At 42.0% G+C, this 13,633-nt stretch overlaps 1 protein-coding gene across 2 annotated transcripts in view; it reads left to right on the top strand.

The window, feature by feature from the left end:
• The window catches only part of CUNH4orf47 (chromosome unknown C4orf47 homolog), a 17,379-nt gene that overhangs the window by 2,458 nt on the left and 1,288 nt on the right, over nucleotides 1-13,633 (top strand). For both annotated transcript variants that reach the window (XM_014521519.2, XM_006015890.3), the window contains exons 3-7: nucleotides 519-738; nucleotides 6,526-6,663; nucleotides 6,777-6,852; nucleotides 7,898-8,077; nucleotides 10,567-10,739. In XM_014521519.2, coding sequence (XP_014377005.1) covers nucleotides 519-738; nucleotides 6,526-6,663; nucleotides 6,777-6,852; nucleotides 7,898-8,077; nucleotides 10,567-10,739 — 787 coding nt within the window. The remainder of the gene's footprint in view (nucleotides 1-518; nucleotides 739-6,525; nucleotides 6,664-6,776; nucleotides 6,853-7,897; nucleotides 8,078-10,566; nucleotides 10,740-13,633) is intronic.

The following is a 13,633-nucleotide window of genomic DNA, read 5'->3' as shown; positions in this document are numbered from 1 at the left end:
CAGCAGGAACTTATTTTGTAAGATTATACTCTCAGTAGTTTAAATTGGGCATTCAGTTTTATTTCTCTGTTCTGATTTGACCTATGTAGATGAGAGAGAATTTTTTTAAATTTATGGCTGGTTTTTCTTTCCTTACTATGTTTGTTCAGTAGAATTAATCATGGATACTCAAAGTATTACTCATAATGGTAAAGGGTAACAGCATTTGACATTTAGTATAATTCTGCTCTTTTGAAGTGATGTTAATACAAAATAGTTATGGCCTCCCCTGAAAGGTACTAATTCCAAAAGGTTTTTTGTGTTCCGTACACATTCCCTAGAAACTTGACTGAGTATCAGTCTTCTGTCACTACCAACTTACCCATAGAATTTACAGGTGAAAAATTCTGTATTGCAGTATCAGTTCTTTTGATCCATCGAGATCCACAGTGTTTCTATTTAGAACATTTCATTTTTAAATGAAAACTGAAAAAGTGTATAGTTGAGTTAATATTTATGACCCCTTCATGTCTTTAAAGGTCCTTTTAATGAAGCTGCAAGCAAGAACAAGCAGATATTACCTGGAGGCAGCAAAATGTTATCAGCTCTTCAAGCAGGTTATTTTGAGCCCCAGTTTGTGAGGGTTTTTGAAGGTGAAGCCTATTCAAACCCTGTTCAGCTAAGAAGGCGATATAGATTGGCAGAATCAAAGAAAAATTTGGGCAAAGCTTTTCTTCCCAATAATGGAGACAAATTGCCGTAAGTGATAGAAAAGGATTTTTAAAATCTTTCAAACACAGTTTTTTCCTAAATTCCCTATTAAAACCTTTAATGACAGTAGAGTATCATTTTTATGGGAAGATATCTAGAGTACATTGTAAAGAAGAAACATTAAAACACAGTATTGGGAAATTAAAGTTCTGTGGTGGAATGTGTTATGAAGCTAACAGTACTGCTGTGCAGTTTTACATCCTGGGGAAGGGGACTGACAGAATCAGCTTCCTTGAAGTTCTCTATCTTAACTGGAAGATTTCCAGTACCACTGAATTTTTAAACACATTACATATAAATATATAATAGGTCTTATCATGATTAGTCTATACTGCGTATTATGTTTTGATGAAAACATTGGTTTCTCTGAGCAGAGAGTCCCTCTGAAACTTCACACAATTGAAGTTGAGGGAAGGATCAGATGCATGCAGAAAGCAATTTGTGAAAAAAAATCTGTTTTCAGCTACTGTTTTCATGCATCTTTATGTATGAATACATCTATGCTCAGGAGTTTTCCTGCATTCTGGTATTTTTATTTTTAATAAAAATAAAGATGTGTAAGAAAAAGGGATATTTAGATTTAATAAATATGTTAGCTATTTTGATCTTTTTTAGAAAAACAAGCTATCCTACAGCTATATTTAAAAGTACGAACCAAACTCTGACAGGATTTTGGAATAATGCATAATGTCCCCTCACCCATATTGTGTGCTCCAAATACCCACTGTTCCAAATACCCATTAGTACAAAAGCAGCACTGAGTGCCCATGACCTAGATGGAACTTTGTGCCACAAGGAACCTATATGCACTTTATTCTTACTAGCATTAGAAATAATCTTTGAGGCTGAGCTGTTTGTGGAGAACTTTACGAAGTCAATAAGTATGTGCAGAATAATAGGGGTGCACTGATAGAGATTTTTTGGGCTGATACCGATGGGCAATTTTTAGCGAGCCATATTGGCCAATACTGATCCAATTCTGATATACAGCCAGGCAGAATAGAGAGTGGCATCCAGCTGGTAAGTCTGCTGTGGGGAAAGGGGCAAAGGGGGAGGGAAGGGCATGGGGGTGCAGATCGAGGCCCCTGTGGTGAGGGACGGAGAAGGGCTGGGGCAGGGGCAGGTGCTGCCCAGCTGGGGTGGAGCACAGGATGGAGTTGTGGTGGAGGTGCGCATCTCCCGCTGCTGCACGCACCCTGGAAGGCCATGGGGAGCATGTGCCCCCACATCTGTGTGCGGGGCAATGGTGGGTTGCTGCTGCAGGCTGGGGCTGGGGTAGTGCTGAGCTCTTCCTGGTGGTGGGGGCTGGACCGGGCTGCGCTCGGGGCAGGTGGTGGCGCTGGGTGGGGGCTGCAGCCACCCCCAAATTTGCTGTAGCCTCTGCTCCCAGCACTGCTGCTGCCCGCCACTAGCGCAGCCTGGCTCAGCCCCCAACCAGGAAGAGTCCGGTGCCATCCCAGCCTGCAGCAGCAGCCCGCCCTTGCCCCACACACAGATCTGGGGACACATGCCCTCATGCTCTCCCAGGGTGTGTGCAGCAGCAGGAGCTGCCCACCGCCCCGCGCCCTGGATGAGTCACTCACGGCCCCATCCCATGCCCCACCCCAACTGTGCAGTGCCTGCCCCTGCCCCAGCCCCACTCCTTCCCTCGCCGGTGGGGCCTCGATCTTCCCCCCCCGCCCCATACTCCTTCCCTTCCCCTATACCCTTTCCCTCACAACAGACTTTCTCTCCATGCTGCTGAGCTGCACTCCTTGCCATCTGTGTGCTGCGCTGAGGCTGTGCGTATGCATGGGACAATTATTGGCCATATCAGCCAAAAAAAGCCATGCCGATACTGTCACTTTTCTTTATGTTTGTGTTGATCTGATGTGGGACTGCTGTAGTGATGCATCTGTACAGAATATCATATTTTCTTGTTGGCTACAAATGTCCAACTCGGGATCCTTAAAATTCTGGTTTATTAGGCGGATTGAAACACTGTAATGAAGTTAAATCATAAACCTTGGAGCTGGTCCCCCCCACACACACACACATGCACACACACAGTAGCAAGCTACAAGAGTCAGGTATACCTATCCTACAAGCACTGGAGTCTGCCGTCGAGGCTTCTTTCAGCGTGGTATCATCTTCCAGAAGGGGGTCGCCGGCTGGTTCTTCTGGCTGGACAGATCGGGTGCTGGTCAAGTTGGAGATCAAGAGGGCACCACTGCGGGTCACTTTTCACTGCTTTTTATCTGTCCTTGGCAGACTTTGGTGACTCCCCAGTTTTCAGGTTTGCCCAATCCAGGGGTCATTGACCCTCGTGGGACTTCCCCCTCGGTGGCTACTGGATGGCATCTGTCAGCCCCAGGGGTCGTCCGCATGTACGTGCAGGTTTGGGAGTCCATTGATGAATTTTGAATAGGGCTCTGGGAGCGGTCGATTTGGAGATATTCAGCCCAAAAGTTGGTCCCCGGCGTTGATTAACTCAGGCCAGGGCTTCTAGCCCTTGATCAGTGACCTTTAGAGATTTCCCGGTTGTTACATTGTTTTCTATTGAGTTCTTCTGTTGGTTGATCTGCGGTTTCTTTAGGTGTTAATTGCTGTCTGCTGCTACAGTGTTACACATTCAATCACTGATTCACTCGCTCTTTCAGGGGCCCGCCTGATACAGGGAAGTGGCAGTTTGACTCCTGCCCTTGTTAACATTGTTACTAAACACATTTATAGTTGAAAGGTGAGGAGTATAAAATATAAGCTACAAATGCCATGGCACACAAATAGATAAAAATACCAAAATACACGGGGAGATACAAAATGTGCACACACAAATTTTAAAACACAATTCCTTATCTTAAAGTGAAAGAAAGAGGAAGGAAGAAAAGGTAGAAGAGGAAAAACATATTCAAAGAGGGGAGAGCAAATGCAGGCATGAGGAAAAGGGGGCTTTCTGCTACATTCACACGTACAAGACACACTCTTTTTAAAAAACTGCTGCTGGAAATTGCAGTGTGCATTATATGTGAGAAATACAGTAAAAACAGTTTCTGCACATGACTCAGAGGAGAACACTGAGCAGGCTGTTTTCTAGCTGCTGTAATTCAGTTACTACAAGGAAAGGTCTTTTTTCCTTCTTTCTACCTTTCAAAAACAAGATATGTATTATATCTCAGGGCATGTTGTTTGTGAGAAAATATGGTAATATGATGCCAGGTGTGCCTTTGCTCTTTATGTATTGTAAAGATGTAAATAAATATGTATTTATCGTACTGAATTGCCCTGAGCCTGGGAGTGAACCGCCAATACCTTTAAGGATGCTCCAGTTTCTGTTTCCACATTTGTAGTGCCTTCTGAATATCCTGGTTCATAGTTTTATTTAGTTTAGCTTCTATCACCAGCAGGTTAGAGGTCCTCCGTTAAACCATTTCTCTTGGGGTTCTTTTTTAATTTGTCAGTCACAGATTTATTGCAGCAGGTTTTGCTTCCCTTGTGCTATTTCGGGGCCAAGATGAGGCAGGTAAAGCCTTATGGAATAGCTTCTGAAGTGTGCACATTATATTAATCTAGAATTCTCCCACTCTGCCATCTGTGGTGTGCTATACCTTTTTCTAGACCAAAGGGATACCCTCCTCATCCTATGATGGTCATTATGTTCATATAGGTATTTGGGTAACTGTGAGACTGTCTACACATGCATTTATGCTGGCTTCAATTTACTGTACAGTAAGTGGGAGTAGGCCAGCATCTACACGTGCAGGCATCCTGGGACTAAATTTAGTCCCAGATCAAAGCACCTTGCCATGTGCCCCTGTTGGCACTGGGTGGTACTCCAGCCACCAGCCACATGTCTGCCAGCTCTTGGTACTAACTAAAGTTGAAGCCAGGAGGCAGCCAGCCAGGAGCAGATAGGGACTGAGCTAAACTATACTAGCCTAACTAGGACCAAATCCTCAGCCAGTTTGATAGAGCTATGCTGATTTATTAGCTAAGGGCTGATCAATAGAAAATTTTGGGGTTATATTACTAAGTATATCATATGGCTTGCAAATATACAAAGATGAGCAGCAGTAATCAACCTCTGGCTCATGGAGCCATGTCATCCATTCCACAGGACTCCCCCTAGGTCTGGAAATTTGGCAGTGCAGGAGTAGTGGTAGTGTTAAGTGCTTCTCCCTTGCTGCCAAATTTCCATGCCTACGGGGAGCTCTGGAGGGCCAATAAAGTGATGCTGCATGCAAGATTGGTCCAGTACATAGATTTGCTTTGCAGCTGGATTCAGGTGCAGGGGATTGACCTGTGTGTGATTGCATCTAGGTATGCAGGTTTGGGCCAGCACATCAGATCTCACCCGTGAAGCAACCCCATGCAGGATCTGACTCAAACTGACCCTGCATGATACGGCCTATGGGCTGACCCTGCATATGGGATCTGGCCCACAAACCAGCCCCAATCCACTCTTCAAGCTTGTGAGACTGGAAGGTTGCGCACCACTACTTAAGACCATTTGATTTCAGTATGAGCAAATTAAGCTTCCTGTAAGACTTCTGATTTTTTTGTGTGTGTGTTTAAATCTGTAGTTTAAATACCGTTTTAGTTGGGATTAGGTTTTTGTTAAAACCTGTGTTAGATGTCCTCTCTACATCCTACATAGAACTATTTGTGGATGGACATAGATAGATGCAACAATTATATGAGCTGAAAAATGGGGAGGGTGGAGGGCTTACTGCGGGTCAGCTGAATCCACTGTTACTATTTCACCTCTGCTATGTCCTGTGGAAAGTTGAAGCTAAACTACAAAAATTTATCATCTGCCTCATTCAGGGGTAACTTGCTTGGTTTAGTTTATCACAGGGTAGGAGCAGACAGACAAAACAGTTACTACAGATTGGCTTGTGTTCCTTGCCTCCTCCTAGAAGAGAGATAATTGTTCATTGGTCTGAGCCGTATAACACTCTCTCAAAAGGTAACTTTATGAGGCCAAATTCAAAACGAGTATTTAGACCTGGTGGGGTTTTTTTTTAAATGAAACGTAGGATGATGAGAGAGGTTTTTTCACTTTTTAAAAATAATTCCAAATTTTCTTCCTCTAAGAGCAAAATCCTAAATGTTTGCTATTGCCTTTGATAATAGGTAGTGCCTTTCACTAGTTTGGGGAGTATTGGGGGAAGTGTATATGTATTAAGATACGTTTTTATAAGTTTATAAGAACACACATGGCTGAATGAGCTGTTGTAAAACATGCATCAAAGCCTACAGGCTCTTTGGCAAAATGCATCTTGGGGACACGTATAGCTGAACTTAATTCCTTGCAGACTTCCTCACGCAAGCTTGACAGCATTCTCCTGAATGAGTAGCTGGCCCTGGGGATACCTTGAAAACTTTTGGAACAAACTGGAGTAGGAAATTCAAAGACAAAAAAAATGGTAAAACAGAGTAACAACTGTAGATATCTAACAAGGGAAAAATCTTACAAAACAAATACGACATTAAAAAAATGAAAACAAGGTTAGGTTAAAATTAACAAGCCAACAGCCAAGACCTGCTAAGTGTGGACATTCATTATTAAGGTACCTCAAAACTTTAACTCTGTCCCCATTTACTTCTTTTGTATGCTGCTGCCACACTACACACTAAATCAGTGTTGTACATGCAAAAAGGACAATTTATTTGCAAGGTTTATTTGCTTATTTTTCACTTACTATAATTTCCTCATTTTCAAGCCAGAAAGCACAAAATATTTGCTAATTATTTATAAAGTATAAATATTAATTAGGTATTTATTTTATATTTCAGATGTGGACTGGGTAGCTATTTTGGAACCATAGGAGGTCCGTTTCCATATTTCAGTGCTCAGCTAAAAGCCATAGAGAGATATGTTCCTCCTGGAAAGAATTTGTACACAAATCCTGGAAAGAAAGGGACTGGATTTGGGTAAAACATTCAGTATTACTTCCAGAATGGTATTTCATTAACTATTTCATGGTATTTAAAACCTTTGAAGCTTTTGAGCTATGAGAGCCTCATTACTCATTTTCTTCATACAGATATCCAAATCTTACCATAGGTAAACAGTATCCACACTCAGCTGACGTATATGAAATAGGAAGGATAAATGCAAAGGTAAAATTACTTTGTGTCTTTCTTTAATTGTTATTTGCAAATCCCAAGAGATTGCTTTTTATCAAAAAGTGAACAGTATTTATTTATTTGCAAACCAGACCACAGATAATTGGCTTTATTTTTTTAAAAATTACATTAAGAATATGATTGTTTTCTTTTCCCTTTTTATTATCAGGAAACATTCCAGCATGTGTCCTATCACTCAGTTTGAGCCAAAACACCTAATTTAGGGAGACACAAATTAGTTTTTATTAGTATTGTGGTACCCAGGCTTGGATCAAAACTTTGCTTCTTACAAACTTTCTGCTATGCTAGTAAAACAGAAAAGGGAAGTGCCATGAATGGATTTGAATCTGAGGCATCCTCCAGACCTTGAAAGATAAACACTGCATGCTGGTCCTTTGGAGAAGCCCAAGAATAAGTAAAGGGCCTCATCCTCTTGTACTAGATAGGGTTGCTGTGATGGTCCAGGGGATGTGAGAAGCAGGATTTGCTTGGTAATATCTCTTGCTGAACCAGCTACGGGACCTGAGAGGTGACTTTTTATGATTAAAAGCTTGTGTAATATCTCCAGCAATCTAATAAAAGGTATTAGTAAAAATCTTGCTTCTTGCTCATCCTTTTGGGTTGTTAGTATGGCATCACTTCAAAGCTCTAAAATTAATTGAAAGATGTGACATCTAATAGATAGCTTCCCTTCCTCTAATTATGACCTTGCTTCATGAAACCTGTATAACTACATTACCAGTATGGATGTGGGTAGAGATTATGTGCAGCCCTTTGGTGAGGTTGGCTGGTGGTTGGCTTTGCAAGCAGGACAGATAGGCCACACAGTGTAGAAAAATCTTAAGTACTCCATTGTTCCATAGCATGTTTTATGCTTACTGGGTTGTGCCATTATGAATTATAGTGGACCCTCTGATTTGTGAAAACCACTGCAAACCAGTAGCGGAGGAAGCTATAGCAAGTGTTCTTCAAGACTAAATTTAAATTTCTTTTTTTCCTGAGGAAAATAGCAAGAGTAAAATAATTATTTAATTTACAGAAAGCCCATGAAGTACATCAGAATTTAGTTAAAGGAGGGCCTTTCAAGCTCAGTCTCTATCCGCGGGAGTATTTTGATGTGAATCCATATCATGATGACAAACCTTTGCCACCAGTTAAGAAGTCACCCCCAGAAAAGCCAATTGCATCACCCTTTAAACCAAGTTCTCCTTCTAAAAAGGTGAGTTTATTTTCCACCTACTATTCTACTATATTCTGCTAGAAGCACAATATAAAAATCCAAATATTTCATGCCGTTCACATAAAAAATTTTGCTCATAATATGTAGAAGATGCAAAGCAACTTCTTGGTCTTTTATTGGAAATGTTTTTATGTAGCGAGAGGCAAGGATTTCTTAGGGTGGTATCTTTTAGTGGACTAACTGCATAGTTGGGATAGAATTAGACAAGCTTTTGAATGCAAGCCATTCATTTAAGTTGATCCTCTTTGAAGTGGGTTAGGTGAAGATGGTGCTTAAGTGAGGAATATGCATATTCTTTATATAGTGAGGTACATATATATTCCTCATCTATGCAAGGTATGATGGGTATACTTTATCAGCTATGATTCCAATTTATGAAACAATGAAAACCAGTTTGATCTTACACAGATGCAGAAGCTATTGATAACCATATTCCAAACAAAAGATTAAAAATGAAGGCTGTATGATAGATAGGACGAAGCAAAATTTCCACAACTGAAAGAATGTTACTGAAATTCAAAAGCAAATTACATCTTTGTGTTCCACAGGCAGTAAAAATCAAGTATAAATGGCCTAACTCCTATACATTTATAGATTTTTTTTCTTTCTGTAGTAGTATACCTTAAGCCCAGTTTATCTCTGTTTAAGCTTCATTGCAATTTGTGCTAGGGCAGAGGTGGGCAATTATTTCAGCTGGCAGACAACTTTATGAGTTGGTGAGCTGTCGAAGGCTGCAAACAACATCTTTCAGGAGATATCATTTTAACAAATTTTAGATAAAAAACAAATCACATATGAAGAATCAAACATCTACTATAACATATTTTAATTTCAATAAATATTTTTGTCCTGATTTTGTTTTTTGAATAGTGTATATAGAAGCGATTGCATAATAGATAAAAATAAAGTCTTACTCTTGTATGGGATATGTGGAGAGGGGTGTGGTAGGGTGAGTGTGTTGGTGGGGTATGGAGGGGAAGGGTGGGGGATGTGTGGGAGAGGTGGGGCTGCCTGCATACTAAGTCCCGGGAGCCAGCTGGGGGTGGTGGAGGAAGGGAGAGAGGGATGGGGGAGAAAGGGGCAGAGGGTACATGCAGCAGAGCTTTCCTGGGCAGTGCGATGAAGGTGTGGTTTGACCCCCCCATCCAGCCCACAGCTGTTCCCGCAGCACTCTGCAAGGGGCCAACCTCACCCATTCCCACCTGGGGCAGCCCGTGCTACACTCCTGCCTGCACCCCGCCACATACCTGCTGATGGCCCCACAGCTCTGGCCAGCATGCGCAGCTTCCCAGCCAGGCTGCCTTCTACCCACTTAACTGCCTACAGGTGGCTGCTCATTGTACTGGGCAGCCGAGTGGATGGAAGGTGGCTGGGAGCTGGAGCCCGGCACAATGGGGCAGGCATGGCTAGGCATCTGGTGCCTGGCATGCGTCCCCATGCCTTACCTACCCTACATGCTACCCAGAGTGGTGCTGCGGGGGCAGGAGGAGGAGCTGCTGGTGGGGTGAAACTGAGAAGTACCTGGGTGGCTGCTGTAGCAGCGGGAGCAGCCCCACTGGGAAGCTGTGTGTGCTGGCTGGGGCCGGGGCTGCCGTGCCACTGGCAGGTGCAGAGCAGGTGCCAGCTGGAGTACAGTGTGGGCTGCCCCAGGTGGCAGCGGGTGGGGTTGGCCCCATGTGGAGCACTGTAGGGACAGCCGCAGGCCAGATGCAATCAATAGGGCTGGATTAGTCCCACAGGCCATATTTTGTCCAGCTGTGTGCTAGGGACTTGTTTGACACAGAGGGCTATTGGCCATTAATGGTTTCAAACAGCTTCCAAAACTAGGTGGCTGGGCAAAATTCACAAACACTGACTTAACATGGGAAATTTTAGTTAAAATGGCAATTTCTGTAGTATTAGAGGGAGGACTTATACAAACAAGCCAGTGGTGTTTCTTGTCTTGCTGTGGGCATTGTTAGATAACCTGAGATGATGATAATGTTTGAGCTTTGCAATATGCTGCATTTTCTACTATTTCTATCACAAGCAAGGGTGCACTGCTTCAAACGAGTAGTGACTTCTGAGTTTTCATCTTTGCCACAATCTAACCACACATTTTAATGTTTTTGATTTTTACAATTCTCTTTCTATATTTAAGATTCTTTACTCATAGCCCAGGTTAAACAAACATTTGTCTGGGACAGTCTGACACAATCCTACCTTGAAGAATCAGTTGGGGCCAGATGGCCTCTGAAAGGCCTCTGCAACTCTATTTTTCCATGATTTTCTATGATTATCTGACGTGCACATTTTTTAAGTTATAGATTGACTTTAAGCACCTGTGGTGCATATTTATCTTACATTTACTCAGTTGGATGTGATCTGCCAGGCAGTGTTCTGTGTGACTCGTATTTTAAAAAAAAGTTAATTATAACAATTACTTTAGAATCTGACACTTGGGAACTTTTTTCTTTTTTTTAACCCAGCCAGGTGGCATGAAAGCTGGCACATTTGATCCTTATCCTTCCCATTCTGCTGACCCCTATGTCATCAAACGTTCTAAAGCCATCACAACCAATAAAGAAGGACGGATTTTTCACCCTTCTCCTGGAGCAAAAAGCAGACCAGTTACGAGTATAATGGCTTTAAATATAACAAGGTTCGTGTTTGACATGTATATTGATATTTCATGCTTATTGTCAAGCAACAGCAAAGCAATTCACTACTACTTAAAATAGTAAGGTTGCCTGTTTTTAAATTATGACACTAAATACATGTAAACAACTTTTTTCTCTCTCTTCTAACCAATGGACAAATGACAAAAGGATAGGAAACCTACAGAGGAAATTAATTTCAGGATTTATTCCTGGTATCTTTGATACGTGCAGATTAATTTAAAAGGAAATATACACCCCACTGGCCTTAAGAATGGTACAGTATATATGCCACTGACCTAACGATTCTGACTTTTTTTTACATTCCCTGCACCTGCTGTAGTGTATGGACAACCCAGGAAGTGTCTTACTAAAACCAGACTTGTGCTTTTACTAAATTTTTGTAATAGAGTTGGCTCCCTCTGGTGGCCAAGATACTACCTGTAATAATACTAGCTAAGCAAAGTCTGTGCAGTTTAGAACATAGGTAGATTTTAGGATCTGGTAGTTACTAGGTTAAGATTGCTTTGCTTTTCAATATTAACACTCCTTTAGCAGTGTTTATATATACCTATATATGGATACACCCCCCTCAATGTACCTGTGGATGTATCCCTTTTTTTTCCTTTTTTTTTTTTTTCTTTTAATTCAGGGCTTTTTATATTTGGAATCAATTTTGTCTCCTAATTCTTATCTTCCAAAATTTCAAGAACAGTTACAGTACACTGTGGGGACAAAATTAGATTGTATCCTTTATATTTTTTTTATTTAAGAAAAGATTTTCAAATACAGACCTATAACAATACACACAAACCACTGAACTGCACATAGAGTTATAGCTTTTGCATACTTAGCGGAATCTGAAAGATGTGCACATCTTACCTGCTTATCATTTAAGAACTTGACACAAAGGTGTATATTTCCTTTTAAATTAATCTGCACGTATCAAAGATACCAGGAATAAATCCTGAAATTAAATTCCTCTGTCAAATCTGTTATTTAGATTGTTTTTTAAACTACATGCTGAAAGCATATAATATTTTCTTGCTCCTCAGCACTGTTCTGATTACCATCTTTTATTACTATGTGACTGTTTGCTGTAGTTAAGCAGCACTTTTTTGGTTGCAGAGCTAAATTTTAAAGTTTTGACTTTTACTGGCAAGGCCAAACCATAAGCCATTTGTTGCTCCACATTATCTATTAGTCATTGAAATTAAGGGCTTAGCTTAGTGTATTTTAGGGCCACACAAACGTTGATTGGTTTTAGTGCTAGCTTGGAGTTTGAAGCAGTCATACCCTTAGTCTAGAAATCTCTGGCTGTCCCCTACCTGCACAGCTGTGACTTGTCACTAGAGGCCAGGTGAGCAGGGACAGGACTAGGAGCTGTACCTGTGAGTTGCCACTACAGAGCTGGTGAGCTAGAACAGGCTGCTATCCCTGTTCATGCTGCTATCCCTGTTTATGAAAGTATGGGCAGGTGGGAGGGTGGGGAAAGGAAGGGCGGGAGGGGCAGGAGGGTGTATGAGCATGGGTTACTGGTGCCTCCTGAGTTGGGGGGGCACATGCCCCCCCAGTGGCCAGTTAGCCAATCTCATTGACTGGGGGGGTGCCCCCGTGGCTGATCCTGCCAACCAGGAAGCACCAGCTGCGCTTCTCCTGGAGCTCCCACTCCTCGGCTGGTGCTCGCAGGGGGGGCACCCTGCCCATCGCCTAAGTGAGGAGTGCTGGCTGTCAGGGGGTGCACGTGCACTCCTATGTACCCACTATGCATTGCCACTGTGCATGAGAGATCCTGGCATACTGGAGGACTTCAACTTGGATGGACACATTTTAATGGAACAGGAACTGGGTAGTGCAGATCAGAGATAATCCTGCCCTGTAGTGGCATAACTTTGAGCCATTAACACGTAGGGGGTGCACGCGGGTGCATGTGAACCCCCTGAGTTTGGCCGTGCACCCCCTGGAAGCGCCAGCCACGAAACTGGAAGTGCCAAAGGAAGTGCACTTCTGGTGTCACTGGTTTCACCGCCGGTGGTGATTCTGAGCTTAGCGATCGGCCGCTGCGCCCCCAGACTCAGAAGGCACCAGTTGCCCTTGCTTTGAGCCTGTGTAACAAGTGTTTAAAACAACTTTAAGTTGTTAACGTGTGGACAGTCCAGGGGTTAAAAGCCCGAGGAGCCACCCAAAATTAGCAAGTAGCAAGGTCCGCAGTAAAAAGAAATTATACTGCTTTAGCTGTACCAATATAGTTGAAATGGTAGAACCCCCCTAAATGTCTACTCAGTTATATAGGTGCCTTGATACCAAACCACCTATGTACCAAAAGTAGAAACAGGAATAAGAGATACTGGCATAAGGCATCTTTGTAATTAATACAGTGTTTACAGTAGATCTTGTACCAGTATACTTACTTATAACTAATTCATGTTCCAAAGTGAAACATACTTATTGATATAAAAAGTGTGTGTGCATACTAGGCCTTAAGTTTGAAAGGGGGCATAACTGGTAGTGACACAAGAGCAGTCATGATTTGAATAATTTTATATACCAAAATAGATGGAATGGATTCACAAATCTGTGATAAGCCCTGCAGAGGGAAGTAGAAAGCAGTATTTTTCAGACCCCCCCCCGTGACATCCCTTTTAAGGAATTCCTTAGTATTTTAAACAATCAAATTTTAATTTGCCTCAATGTGATTTCTCTTGAGTTAATTGGATAAGTCTATTGAACCGAATGTATTTTAAACATGGAAGTCATAATTCATGACCTTTAAGAAATGTGATGAATACTTTTTTCCAGAACTTTTACAGTGCTTTACAGCTCTTCACAATTTTTATTTCTGCAAAGCTTATATGCTAATATTCAGACCATGGTCTGATATCCTAGAATTCTTGTAATC

This window comes from Alligator sinensis, unplaced genomic scaffold (genome assembly GCF_000455745.1).
Source record: "Alligator sinensis unplaced genomic scaffold, ASM45574v1 scaffold528_1, whole genome shotgun sequence".
In the NCBI taxonomy this organism is placed as follows: Eukaryota; Metazoa; Chordata; order Crocodylia; family Alligatoridae; genus Alligator; species Alligator sinensis.
This window is presented reverse-complemented; position numbering and strand designations above follow the sequence as displayed.